Source organism: Spea bombifrons, chromosome 6 (assembly GCF_027358695.1).
Source record: "Spea bombifrons isolate aSpeBom1 chromosome 6, aSpeBom1.2.pri, whole genome shotgun sequence".
In the NCBI taxonomy this organism is placed as follows: Eukaryota; Metazoa; Chordata; class Amphibia; order Anura; family Pelobatidae; genus Spea; species Spea bombifrons.
In genome coordinates this window covers 41,196,150-41,210,383 of record NC_071092.1, presented here as the reverse complement: position 1 = coordinate 41,210,383, position 14,234 = coordinate 41,196,150, and the positions used below count along the sequence as shown (strand labels likewise).

Below are 14,234 nucleotides of genomic sequence, written 5' to 3'. Positions count from 1 at the left end.
TTTTAAAATAATTCAATTATTTTTATTAATAAGTTTGCCCATATGCGACCTTTCTCTATATCGTAAGTGGTCTACCTTCACAGCAATGAAATCAACGTGGAACATTCTGTGGGTTGCTATGGAAATAGAACACTTTTAAAGTAGAAACACTTTTTATATATATACTTCTCCATTAGTGTTTTTAAGTTAAATTGTATGAGGTCTACAATTATTTTTATAACAAATGAGCCATTAAAAAACATTAACACAATATATTGGCATCTATATATTATGTAGATGAGGTTGTTTTTTTTTGCCAAGTCTAAACATTGAACTCATCAGGGTCCTGACTGCTGAGATTTGTACTGCCAAGTTCCATTCCTGAGGCCAGGGTAGCTTACTTTCAGGAACACATCAACGGAAAATGTCCTGATTGATCCCTGTAGGATATCCCTTTTTTGCGATAACAGGGAAAAGCGTATTGTTGACAAACACGTCCAAAAAAATTATCAAGAGACCTCACTTAACGCCGAACGCCAATCTTATAATTCAGTCATTTGAGAGTTAGGAGTGAAATAGAACAAAAAAAATTCTTGGTCTTCCAAAAAATTACATGTTCCACTAAAAGTTCTGTTGTGAGTTTATTGATTTCACATCCAAATAATTCCCAGTCGGGTCTTAGCCTCTCTCTGTTAATATAACGGCTTGATTAGCTGTGGTGGCCCTGGAGCTTTCTCCTTCAGCGAGCTGTGTCAGGAGGCTCTTCTCATTGCTGTGATGAAGCACATAGTTAATAGAGCAGAAAGCAATGCAGGGAGAAGTGAATGGAGAACAGGGGCAGCATTGCTTGGTACGTTGGACAGTTTAATGGCCAGATGAGTCTGTCCTTCTTGTTGCCTGGAAAGCCAAACCAGAGTCTCTGCAGATTCCTTGCCTTTGGTGTTTCTGGTGTCTGGAAGCACCGTGGTTGTACTGAAATAAACCAAAGAAATAAGTTGCTATTAGTTATAAAACATAACATAACATTTAATGTGTCCTAAAAAGAGGAAAATCAGAAGAGGAAGGAGGGACATGGATCCTCAGGGGTGGTACAGGAAGTATGCATCTATCCCACAATCATTGGTTGATTACAATTCATTGAGAAGTTATTTGGGGTCTACAGCCCCAACATGGAAACAAGCTGCTCATTAGTGCTGGTTAAAATATTCAAACTCGCAACCCATGGAAGCAAAAAGATGCATCTTTGTTGTTAGAAACTAAAATGTGGGAACAGTGGGGGGGTTTTTCCGCAAGATTTTTTTTACTGGAGCAGAAAGTGGCACTTTCTGTCCACTTTCAAATATAGCCATTTTTGCCCACTTTACTGATCATGGTGCAGTGAATGTTCTGATGGTTTGTATTGCTTGAAAACAACATAGGGGTATATTTTATGTTTATTTTTTGTGGGCTTGCATTTTATAATCTTACATATAGATTTTAAAAAAAATGGTTACATTTGTAGTGATAACATTTGGAATGTTTTTGCTGATAATCGTTGCAGTCAAGGTTCCAAAATACCTTCCATTCGCTCTCTCTCAGTCTCACTATCTCTTATGGTCCCTCTAACACCATTACTCTAATAAAGTCTCGTGTGCCATTCCTTTCTGGCAGACACCCTTCTGACAGCAGCATGCTTACCTCCCATGTCACGTCGTTTCAGCGACAGTCAATGACAATGTGTAACGTTCCTTGTACGTATCTGTATGCACAGTTGTCGGGCTTATTTGCTCGCAGGCAGATAATGTATTAAATGCACATCTTAAACACAAGTACCCTGGACTATCTTATCAAATCCTTGGCAGAGAAGTGTGAGAAAAAATGTCCACTCTTACCCAAGATTGTAGAACGTACTAAAAATAGCAAGTGAGAGATTCTTCCTAGTGTCTTACAAGGTAAGCAAGAAGTAATAGGGGTTTTAATTGTCTAATACTGGCTCCGAAGCCTTTTAAACTTTACCTGCCAAAGGGTTTCTAAAAGACTTACACATACACCTGATTCTCAAAGAGTTAAGAATCCATTTAAAGATGTCTCACAAAGATAAAATCTCCAGGTGTATCCGGCGAAGAGGCCTCCTAAAGCATAAATAGTTTATCATACAGATTATTATGCCTAAAAAATAGGGACTGTTGAAAGACACTGCAAAGATCAGAAGGAAAGCAGCAGGTCTTCATAGAGTTAGGATGTAATGCAACGCATGTACAAACGTTATTATGGAAACTTCCAACCCAACATGTTCACCCCAAATAAATACAGGAACGGAAGAGCCCCAAGTAAGATAGATCTAACGAGGACAGATGTGGACAGATGTGGAAGGTTAAAGAACGAAAACAAGTCAAAGCATTGGGAGGGAAAGGGAGAAGGACAATAAGTAGGATGGAAAAGTGGGAAAGAGTGCTGGGCAGGAGTGAGAAGAATAGGGACATGGGTGCATGGCCAAGGACCAAGCATTCTGGAGAGAGAAGGGCAAGGGTTATATTAGGATTCTGGATAGACTATAGATGGTCAGCACTGTGAAGAAACAAGAGCAAGGAGTTTGTCAGGAGCGAGAAAGGGGATATGTTGGGTAGGTTTCTGTAAAGATTAAGGCACAAACTAGATTAATATCTTTTTTTAATTCACTTTGCGCTTACGCAGTGGGAGTCCTGGCATCCTTTTGCTGAATGCCATCGGGGGTTTTGCTCTGTCAAAATTCAGTTTGTAAATCCGATTCTATTCTAGAAACCGAGTCCTAGACAGCTTTTTTTTGTACGTGTGTCGGCATGTGAAAAAACAATCAATCAGAAATTCCTGTTCTACATTAGAAACCTCAAATCAGTAAAATCTAGCAGTGAGAAGGCTCTGTGTGCAAGCTATACCTACACAGACCTTAATTCTATGTCCAAGGCCCCACATATGGTCTGGCATACCCACAATCTAAAGACGTGATAGGTAATACTGTTAAAATCCTTACGCCTATAAATCTTAAAAGGCATTTGCCTTTCAAACGGGGGGGATAAATTACACCGCCGTACATTCTAATGTGTTCAATTAATATCTTATGGAAAATATTCTTTGGCTACCTCAATATGGTTTTCATACTTATTTTTTTCGCAATAGATCCTATTCTGCAATATGTAATTACTGCTCACGCCGGAGGCGTTCAGGTAATTTGATGATAGTCATACAAAAAAATGCAGTGGCTAAAACATTAAACAATCCGTAGGTACCTGACCTTTGCACCCATTACATGGTTCCTATTAAACCACGGCATGCCAAATTGTTAAATATATATAAATATATAAAATAACTTAAATTTGAAACACACCTTGTATGCAAATGCAATGTTAGAATTAATTGTAAGTCATTTGCATGTAGGACATGATTTTTCAATACATCTAAACACTATTTGGGAGTCTCTTTAAGCAAATGAAAGACTATCTGTGGTGTAAGTTACACTAGTATTCAAAGGGATGGCAGCCATGTTTACTGTATTTGTAATATTTTAGCTTGTAAACAGAAGAACCAACTTTCTCATCATACGTTTGTGCAGAAGTAAGGACCTGATCTCCTTACTTTTGCTGAATGCCCATACTCATTAAAAGCGATAAATCTGTAACTGTCTCAGAGACTGTCTTTGGCTTTACTTAAAAGTTCATCTGTTGGGTTCCGCAGACTTCCAGGTACCTGGTAACCCTACCTGCAAATCTGTCTGAGAAGTGAGCTGGCCAACTTGGGAAATCTTGGGAGAACTTAGCACAGAATGAAACTGATTTACTCCGGTGACTCTTAGGGAGAAACAGGTTCCCTCTGTTCTGCTTGTTCAGCATGAGACCTCTGAATCTCCTGCTCTTGCCTCCATAATGAACATGGTGTCTTCTGTGTTGGCCCAAATCGCTTGAATCACACCAGTAACCCCCTTAACTTAGAGGTCAGTTTGACCCTACTTGTGTTATTGCTTGTGGCTTCATAGCCATGAAGGGTCCACAACCCAGTATAGCATTAAAATAGCGTGTAAGGAGACACGTTCTTGAACGTTCTTGAATATATAAATTTAACATGCAAAACGGGAAGTGTTACAAAGCCCCGCATACAATTTAATGTTCCGTATTCACATCCATATTTTCAGTTTATTCTCTGTTTATTTTGTATCGGTGCCTATTTTAGCTCAAATTTACTGCACAATCCGGGCTTAGCGTATGATTCCTGGCAGACTCCAATAGCTTCATTTTTCCACAGAAAGGATTTAATGTTGCATTTCGTCTAATAAAGACACTATAAAAATCACTTCTCGCACCTTATAACAGCTAAATCATTTTAACGTCCGCACTTAAATCCTCATAACCTGCGACACAGCATTGATTAACTAAAGGCAAACGTTTTAACCCCTTACCTTCCTTAGAGGTAAGTAGAAGTTAGGGGTTATCAAAATTAAATAAAGGGAACAAAAACATTGGCGCACCTTTGGTTCTTAGATGGTTAAAGTGTATGTTTCCGCAAAAGATTCAGAAAGAAAACACTAATAACTTTTAGGACTTGTATCTTCATGCAGGAGGGAAGAGCATTTTGGGAGTTGTGGCTTAATTTCTCAATTTTCTTAATTCGAAATGGTAATTCAAGTAACTCGTATTGTAGTCCAACAATGCCCAAGTCTGTATATATATATATATATATATATATATACCACCATGTATACCCACAGGCCAAATGAACTCTGTGGAATTCAGCTTTCTTCATCTACTGAATCTATGCTACTTGTATTATTAACATTCTCCATACTGTTCGAAATTAAGGCCAGCAATTCCAGTCCAGCTGCCCCTAGGCACCAAGACTACTAATGGTCCTGATCTTATTTAAAAAAAAAAAAAATATCGGTATGTTTGGATCTGTAAGGACAACTTAGTGGGAATAATAAATGGCGTGGCCAAGCTAAATACTAATCATTCTCATGCGAGGTGGAGAAAGTCCTGCACAACTCCACTGATGGACCCAGTTCCACTTTCATCGTAGACACAAACCCTACCAACATATCTGGGAATTCTCCGGGTTTGACCCGGAGATTGCCGGGTAAGCACTGCTTCTCCGGTTCTCCTGATCAAGACCCCGCTCCCTGGCCATTTTTCCTTTAAATGGGGGTGTTTCCCGCTGCCGTCAGCAGGAACTCCCTCAATGTCAGTGGGAACGCCCACTGACATCAGCGGGGCCTCCCACCAACATCACGGGACTCCCCGCTGACGTCTGTGCCAACAATCACCGGTTCTACAATATTCAATAACCCGGGTTGTCCAAAATAGACTATCTTCGGAGTGTGGATCTGTGTGTTAGTTACACAACCAAATATTTCTGTTTTGGAGCCGTTTGTTTTTATTGCCTGTTTAAGAAACTCCAGATTTGATTGCTCCTGGCAACATTGTCGGTGCGAAGTGAATTTGTATATACAGTACCTTGGCTGTTCTTTTTTTTCAGTAAACTCACAGAGGTTTTGTTTGATTGTTTTTGTTAAGTGCATGAAACGGAGAGAAGCTAGCTCAGCTGAGAATAGACAATGCTTAAACAACTTGGCCTATACTGAATCCCCAATCGGGGAAGCCTAAAACTCGAACTCACCTATTCCCCTTTAAATCTTTGGGATCCTATCAAAGACTAAACGTGAGTCCAAATACAAACCTTTTTTAAGTCTGAGGTGCTACATTCCCATATAAATGAAAATGGAGAGGGGTCCTGCGTCAAACTAATGCATTTGTGCAAATGATGAGAGGACCGAGCACCAGTCTTCTTCTCCAACTAACTGCAGCTAGAAGGCCTGCAGGGTCTTCAACTTCTCACTAGGAGTATTTGGGAAGCCAAACTATTTTCCAGGACTTACACCTATCTCCAAATCAAGAGTGGCCCAGACTTGTACCTATAAGTACATAAGTACCAGTTGGATGACCTATCGTACACTTTAGCGCAGGGCCACATACTGCAATCACCTACTTAGGTGGTAGCGTGTGGTTGCATCCATCCAGTGGGCAGCAACACACACGTGATTAATCAGCTAGTAGGCAACTGTTTCTGCCCAGTCCATTTCTGCCCACCTCCATCTGTGTGCATTTGTCTCATTCTCATCTGTCGCTCATCCTGTATGTCTCCCATCTCCATCTTTTTTTTTTTGGTACAGCGATATGACTTGATGGTCATGTACTGAATGCACTGCGGCTGTGAAGCTCTTCATGTTTTATTTCTGTTTGTATATGGCCGCTATGTTGGGCTGCACATTAGAACTCGAAACAGTTAAACTAAAGTTCATAGCCGTCTTATTTCTAAGGCGAGTAAAAGGAGGTTTCTCTGAACGCTGTCCTGTTTCATCTATTTATTCACCGGCTGCGCCAGTTCAAGAAATCTAATATTCTACACATGAAAGAATTGGAAAGTAACGATTCGTTGGAATATCGTATTTCATGCTCCGTGCTCCCTTCTGTCTCCCCGAATGACAGTATTCAATAGGTTGATACATTTTCACCTCTATGAAGCTTTGTATTAACTTAGACAAATCTTGTAATTTACCTTTTTAAGGTGTCAAAGAGGCTTAAAAATAACTGGATACATTTTTATTTTTATTAGAAATTCTTCAGCACACCCTTTCCCCTTAATTCATATGTAATGACTTAAAGATGTTTGAAAGGGGTTACGATTTTTGTTTCAACTCTTTAGCGAGTATGAAAACGATGTCATGGTTCTGGACATTTTTACACGCTGAATGGGAGGGGGGGAACCGCATTGTTAAAAGCAATCTTAACTTGCAAAGACAAATTATATGGGTGGTCCTGGGTCAGGTTCAAAAAGAAATGATAACAAAATCTCAAGGTCCCTTAAACAACCTAGAGCAAAGGTTTGTACGAAGAGTTGGTAATGTTTTCCATTATCGTGTCAAAAGCATCTAACTCTGGAAAACGATACAGCAATCCCACGCATCCAGGAATACTCCGAGCTTAACCCCATCATACCGTCATCATAAACCGTTACAAAGTCACCAAAGATGCAGGGAACCAAAACTATGGTGGATTCACAATAAGAAGGTCCTACGTATCTCAAACACTCTTTCTTAGTGAATAGTAGTCACCAGCAAAAACTCAAAGGCACGGTAGCAAAAGTTCCATGGGACAGTCCGAAAACCTTAATGATGAACATGGTAAGGTTATAAGGCATATCAGGGGGGCAGAGTGGCAAATAAGGGGTATAAGGCATATCAGGGGGCATATAGAGGGTATAAGACATATCTGGGGGGGTGGCATATAGGGGGTATAAGGCACAGCTGGGGGGACAGAGTGGCATATCTGGGGGTATAAGGCATATCGGGGGGCAGAGTGGCATATCTGGGGTATAAGGCATATCAGAAGGGCACTATGGCATATAGGGAGTATAAGGTACATCTGGGGGGGCAGAGTGGCATATCTGGGGGGTATAAGGCATACCCCCTGTTTTATTTTTTTATCCGATTAATCGAGTAATCGAAAAAATAATCGGCCAACTAATCGATTATGAAAATAATAGTTAGTTGCAGCCCTAATGTGGTTCCTTTAGGGCAATTGCAAGGTGCTAACCAGCTTGTGTGACACAATGATCATCTTGAAGAAGCAGAGTGTTTCAGAGGCAAAAAAAAGCAGAGATTATTTTTTATTTGGGACCTAATGAGGCCTGTCAACACACAGATGCCATGACTCAAAGTCGGAAAACGAACTGCACGAGTTTAATACATTTGTTTCCAAGAAGAGGCTGTTTCACTGTGCAATCCCACTGGGACTGTGTGTTTTCCGGGTGTTTTTATTATTTGTGACTGGTGTTGAAATGGACAGGAGAGGTTAAGGCCCTATGTAGACAGAAACAGAAATAATGATTGTTTTAATGGAAACATTTACCCATTTTCCATAGGGGTAATGTAATATAGCCCCATTACACTGAAAAGGCTGTCGTAACTGGATATACTGTATGGGAAGTAATTCTCATGGACTTTTTCTATACCTCTTCATAACCTACACTATTTCCTAAAGAGCATTCATACTTTTCCCAGGAGACCTGGAGGGTGCCACTCTTCTTCTCATAGACCTTAAAACAAGTAACGGACACAAATGTACTCAAACTACTGGATGCACCACCATGTCTGTAGTGAGCTTCAGTTGTGGCAATGACCTGCAATAACATTAGAAGACTTCCTTTGATACTATCAGGGTGCACGGATGTTTAGATGTGGAATTGGTGCATGTTGTGTTGTGTTAGCAATTGTTTTTTTGTGAACTTGTGTGGGTGTTGAATGTCTTTGTTGTATGATATTAATGTGGAATCTTCATTTTCAGGTCAGAACAATGATATGTGGAGATGTGAAAGAGATGGGAAATCATTTACTTAAAAAAAACAAAAATGTTTTTTTGTCAAAATTTGAGGAAATTGTATCAGTGATAATGAGGGAAAAGTGATATAGGGTGGTGCAACAGAAAAAAAATGTTTTAAATAAATTAGATGAATTTTAAAAAAAAATAGATAAGAAAAATAACTAAGAAGATTAATTTGATGGTTATTCGATATGTGTGTTTTTAAGATCCTATGTGGATGATGTAACCTTTATTGTAAGGCAGACACAAAACCCCTGCTCAAAAAAAGAAAGCTAAGGTTAAAGGACTCTTGCAGAGGCTTGTGATAGTGATGTTAATAATGCTATTTCTCAAATTCTTTGAAAATCCATTGAAAATTGTTTTTTTGCCACTGGAATAAATAACCCTCCAAGGTGTCTGATCTTATAAAAAGCTGGTATGGTACTAGGTGGACTTTACACCCAAAAAAATACTTTTTCTTCTTGTATATAACCGAGAAGTCAAATTTTCAAGAACCGTTATTTTGAAAGGCAAACCAATCTTGAAATTCTTGCTTTTCTCGTAAATCTCGTGTGTCAAGTCTCTAGCCAATAAGTGTCAAAATGTAAAAAAAACACTCAAATATCGATCTCATATCTAGTTATATATACAATTCAGACAGACAGATTTGTGAAATAGTAGATTGGAGAATTCTTTAGATATATACTTTCCATTCTGAAGTCCAGTGGAATAATCCCAGGAGCCAATGATCCATATCTCCTAACATCATACTGTTCTCACCTAACTTCTGTGTTCTTGTATATTGATCTCTATGGATACTTATTTTTCTTATGTCCTAAAAAATAAACTGGTTGCCAAAGTTTTTTGTCTGGCTCCTACGTTTTCCATATTTCTCGGTGTCCATTGGCCAAAACCAATAAAGAACAGGTCCACGAGAGACGCTAAGAAGTCAGTAGATACCATTGGACCTCACCTTTAGGGTTCAGAAAAGTAAGATTTGGGAAGCATAGTTTTACGATATATTTTGGTGAACATGCCTCTTTGAAATCTTCTAACAATTATATTCAGGTGCGTTCCGACGCCTGTTAACGGCAACTAATTTCTGCTCTAGTAATAATATGAGTTTCATGGTGGAGTTTATTTGCAAAGTTTGTGAATGTCACATAACATTCTTTCTAGCAAAGAGATAATATGAACCATACTTCTAATTTGCCTTTAATAGTTATGGCGATAAAAGAAGGAAAACAACTGAGCTACCACTGCAAAAAAAATACCACCCAGTAAAAACGAGTCTATGATGACATACGCATTAAATTACTCTAACTCCATCCACTTGACGGCAGGAGAGTCAAGTTAAAAAAACAACTTTAAAATGTATTAAATGAAAAATTGTGTGCAAGTAGAAAATGCTGCTGGTGCGCAGTATAGATGCATGCACCGGGGGCCATTTTTCTCTCCGCTGCCTTCTTCTGTGGCATCTTGTTTGTAATCATAAGGTTTCTATTTTCTCAGGGGATCCTTTCCAGAATAAAACAACAGATGACTTTTCGATAGATGCCATTTAAGGGAAGAATTTGTTTTTACAGGTTGCACCCTTGGGGTGCCAAGAAGGTGGACAGTGCACCCGTCATGATTTTTACTAAAAAAAATTTTACTAAAAAAAAAATCATGATTTTTACTAAAAGGGGTTAAGGGGATTTAAATAAAATTAAATAAAATACATTGAATTACCTGTCATCCAAACGAACCCAGAGGTCATTAAACTGCCGGCGGCGATGGTTTCTGTGATGTTTTCTGTGCCAGTTGCTCTGTTTTCCAAACTCCTCCAGCTGACTAATACTGTCTGGTAAAAGGAGGTGTGGAGGAAGCATATCATCGTCAGCTTCGTCAGGGAATGAGGACACAGATGGGGTATGATCAAAGTATGGCATTGCTGGAGCTTCGGTGCCCAGAAAATCGTCCAAGCTTGGGCTTCCAAACTGTTTGGTGCTAAAAAACAAAAAAAAAAAAACAAAAAAAAAAAAACACAAAAATAAATTTAAATATTAAATTAATATATCAATCTGCCGAATCACTGAGTTAGACATAATAATGGAGGTCTATCAGTTCATACATGCGCTGACAGCATCTTAAGGTATCTCATGCCACTCTATAATACCTTATTATCATCTTTTCTGCTGGAAATTAGCTCAATGACCTACTAAATCTCTAACGCTCCATGATGCCGGAGGTTCTTGCAGCTAAGAGGCTTTATCTGTTAGCCAGTAGCCTTAGGGAATTGTATTTATTTCGAAATATGGATCATTTGGGATCATCTCTTGCCATTCTTCCATCTAGATAACACTAATGTACACAACTATTTTAATACTTAGCGATTCTATACACATAGATGTAGCTCTCTGACATATCCCGTATTCAGTTGGGTCGATGATAATAATAATTATTTATGTGACACAAGCTGTGAAAGGCTTGTTCTATAAACAAGTATCTTGTGATAACATTTTAACTTACGACCATTTAAAACAATTCACGGTAAGCTGTGGCCTGGATGTTTAAATTAAATGCACTTAATCCCCAACTTAAGAAGTCACGCAGAAACATTTTTGCAAATTGATGTCATTCACAAAGCCATCTTATTGTCTTGCACTGGCTTTGCTCAACTGGTAATGTAAATAAATCTGTTCTTTTATTCCAATTCCCAAACTATTTGGGTGTGCTAAGAGTACGTTGTCTGAGAAGATCATGATGTCGGCATGGACACTGTCTCCTGAGCATGAAGTATGTGATGTAATTGTTAACAATGAGACGCATGTCCTGTGTGAAGAGCTTTAACTAATTAAATTGCAGGGTTTTCCATGTTATTGTTAAATACATCCGACATTCTAGATTAGAACTGATGAGTATTCTCTGTGGATTCCAAGACTCGCTGCAGAACCTGTTCTGCTGATGGCAATGCGTATGAAATAAGGTTGCCTTATCTGGCATTCTTTTTTTCATCACACATCCAATTTTTACATGTTGCTGACCACCACCTCTGAAGGGCTTCCATGCTTTATGGGGGATGAATAAACTTGATTAAGTACCAATTTCATTCACAGAGGTGACCCATCCCGCTTGCTGCAGAGTAGCTATGGTCAAAAGCATGCAAAACCAATATGGCAACCATAATATAAAAGTATACATTATTAGATTTTTGGTTGATATACTAGGAAATCTGAACCTCGGTTAGTATTTCACATGGGTTTTCCCATCCAACAATTTAGGTGTCTAATTCAGAACACCTTTGTAGGTGGGATAGAAGCAGAGTTGAAGCGTGGTTAGAGGTGGGAGAGGACAACCTTCTTATTTACCCTTCTGGTCGTCTTGCTCCACTCAGCTTAAATGTGTTGCGAGGTGGCCATATTGGAACTATGGTTGAGGTCTATGGTCATAGACCTCTATCGATGTCACAACATGGTGGGCCAGTTGGGGGAGATCAGATTATCATTCCAACCAGCCCATCATCCCCACTGTACGCAAAGGCTGGACACAGGGGCCAGACCAGGACAGTCCCAAATAAAACGGGACAGTTGGAAGGTATGCATGAGTGGATACTATACCCAGGATTATTCCAGGCCACAGTATTTATTCATACAAAGGTCGTTCAAGCACTCTATACTATAGCTATATAACAAGTGCATTGTTCCCACAAGATAAAACACTAAACTGATTTACATCTGCAGTCCCCGTGTTAACACGCGATACTAAGCTGCTGGTGTTAAACTTTAATACCTCGGTCTCCCATTTAGAAACAATTTCATGAGTGGAATTACAAACACGGCGACACCAGGTTTAAATTAGACGCAGGCTTAGAGGTATAGGGAGCATTACCTATAAATACATGGTTTCTAATTATACATTTCTAATTATATTAGCACATCTACCAGCGTATTCCAGAGTGTGAATATGTGTCTGTTTCTATACGTCTCTTATATGAATATAGTAACGTGTTCTTTGTATCCTTTGATTCTTCCCCTATAAAACGTCTTCTGCCATGAGGGCCATCAGCGCAATACCTTCTGCTCTCCAAAGAGTGCCGTCGAGTCGGAGATCCTTGGACAAATTAAAGATGATTGAAGGGATTTATAAATAAATACCTAAGTCCGCAAGACAGCGGACAGAGTCAATATGTGAAGCTGTTAGCGTGTCAGCTGGCGGCCATTAATTCACTTATGTGCAATTGTGCCAACCCTCGCACTGAAGGGCCTTTTGTGCGTCTCAGAAGTGATATTTACAAAATTCGACAAAGCTACACATCCTGTTGAACTTTTTCCCCCTTAAAACATGTGCCGAGTAAAATAAACAACAGATCTAATCTGAGCGCGGAGATCGTATTCTTATTTAGAAGGCTTGTTGAGGAAATTGCTTTCCCAAAATGTTTGATTTTCTTTTTTTCTACCTCCAGTGCTACTTTCCTCCACGAAACATTTGGGGGTTTTTTTGCTGTTTCTAGTTGTTTTATTCCACTATTAGCCTTTGAAATTTGAAATCTAGGCCCGAAAACGAAATAAAAGATAATAATTCTAATAAAAATAATGACAATAATAATAACAGGGATACAAATTTGCTCCTGCGATGAATTTTAACGTTAACATGTGACAGAATTAAACATTTTTGTGCCAGTGGTGTAGCCTAATTATAAAAAAAATGTCTGGAAACTCAATGATTTGACATGAAAACACCATCAAGTAAACGTTCCCTCCTGTGTATGTTCCATTGTTAACAAAATGCTACAGCCCTGGAGTAAAATCTGCTAAAATTAACTTTTTTAAGAAAAAATATATATTTTGGAGCAATACATTGTAATGCTGGGGAACGGGTCAAAAAGTATATTTCCCTTAGTGTTACAAGATACCCAGAAAAGTAAAAAAAAAAACATTTATTTTTGTCATTCTTATAGAGAAAAAAAAATAGTGAAGGAGAATACGAGATTTTTCTTTAATTAAGAAAATTTCCTCTGGCTAAAAACAGAAGTGATTGTGCCAAATTGAACTCAGACCTTTTATTCGGGCCAAGTTACACACCAATGAAAATTGAAAGTTGTAATTAATGTTTATACAATTTGCGGTGACGCGGCAACATTCTGTGTTTTTATTTCTCTGTTTTATATGAATCCAGCCGATTTGACAATGTAAGCCAGGATCAGATATTCTGCGCTCTCGATAAACACAATTCTCACAATGCCTCTATTGTATAGGAAACTGTTACATTTAGCAAGTGGTGCTCGTGTAGCGGATTATCTCCATAATGTACTGCGTCCCCTTGGAACTGCCGGGGGTTCCTCGTGTAAGAGGATTTTTTCCACTGTACAGAAATACAAATGATTTCGCTGACAATTGGCTGGATAACAAGGGCTGCACTGTGTACAATCATAACTGGGAAGTCTCAGGATTTGACCCCGAGTCTCAGGGTTTTTGCCCCAAAAAGTGAAGGGGCACATTCTCTGGGTCACACAGTCTGCAATCGACTCCTTCCGATTCTACACTGCTGTCATCATATAGAAGACTCCCAGATGATGTTTTTGCTACCAGTTTGCTATGGTAAATACCTGCTTGAATGCAGGTGACTCAATTAAGTGTACTTTTAAATATACATAATAATGGCAGCGTTTCCATGAGTACTGCCATTAGAGCCATTTGGCTAACACGCGAAATTTGGCTAATTTGGCTAGTCACTACATAAAGGATTCATATTGGACACTTAATGGGTTAATACTTCAAGTCTCAGGGTCGGCTTATTTAGAAAGTTCCCAGGTAGGGGTACAATATGCCATCACCAGCAAGTGTCCATGTAATACGAGGCAGGAGATATGAGTTTGGAATACGAGGCCACACTCTATTCACTACACCACAT

The 14,234-nt window shown here is 39.0% G+C and overlaps 1 protein-coding gene across 1 annotated transcript in view; it reads right to left on the bottom strand.

Annotated features, from left to right (window-relative positions):
- Positions 1–282: 282 nt before the first annotated feature.
- TRABD2B (TraB domain containing 2B) overlaps positions 283–14,234 on the bottom strand; it is a 108,355-nt gene continuing 94,403 nt past the window's right edge. Inside the window, exons 6-7 of the mRNA XM_053468953.1 lie at positions 10,074–10,331; positions 283–951 (exon numbers count right to left, since the gene is read on the bottom strand). Of these exons, the coding sequence (XP_053324928.1) occupies positions 732–951; positions 10,074–10,331 (478 nt within the window). The 3' untranslated portion in view covers positions 283–731. The remainder of the gene's footprint in view (positions 952–10,073; positions 10,332–14,234) is intronic.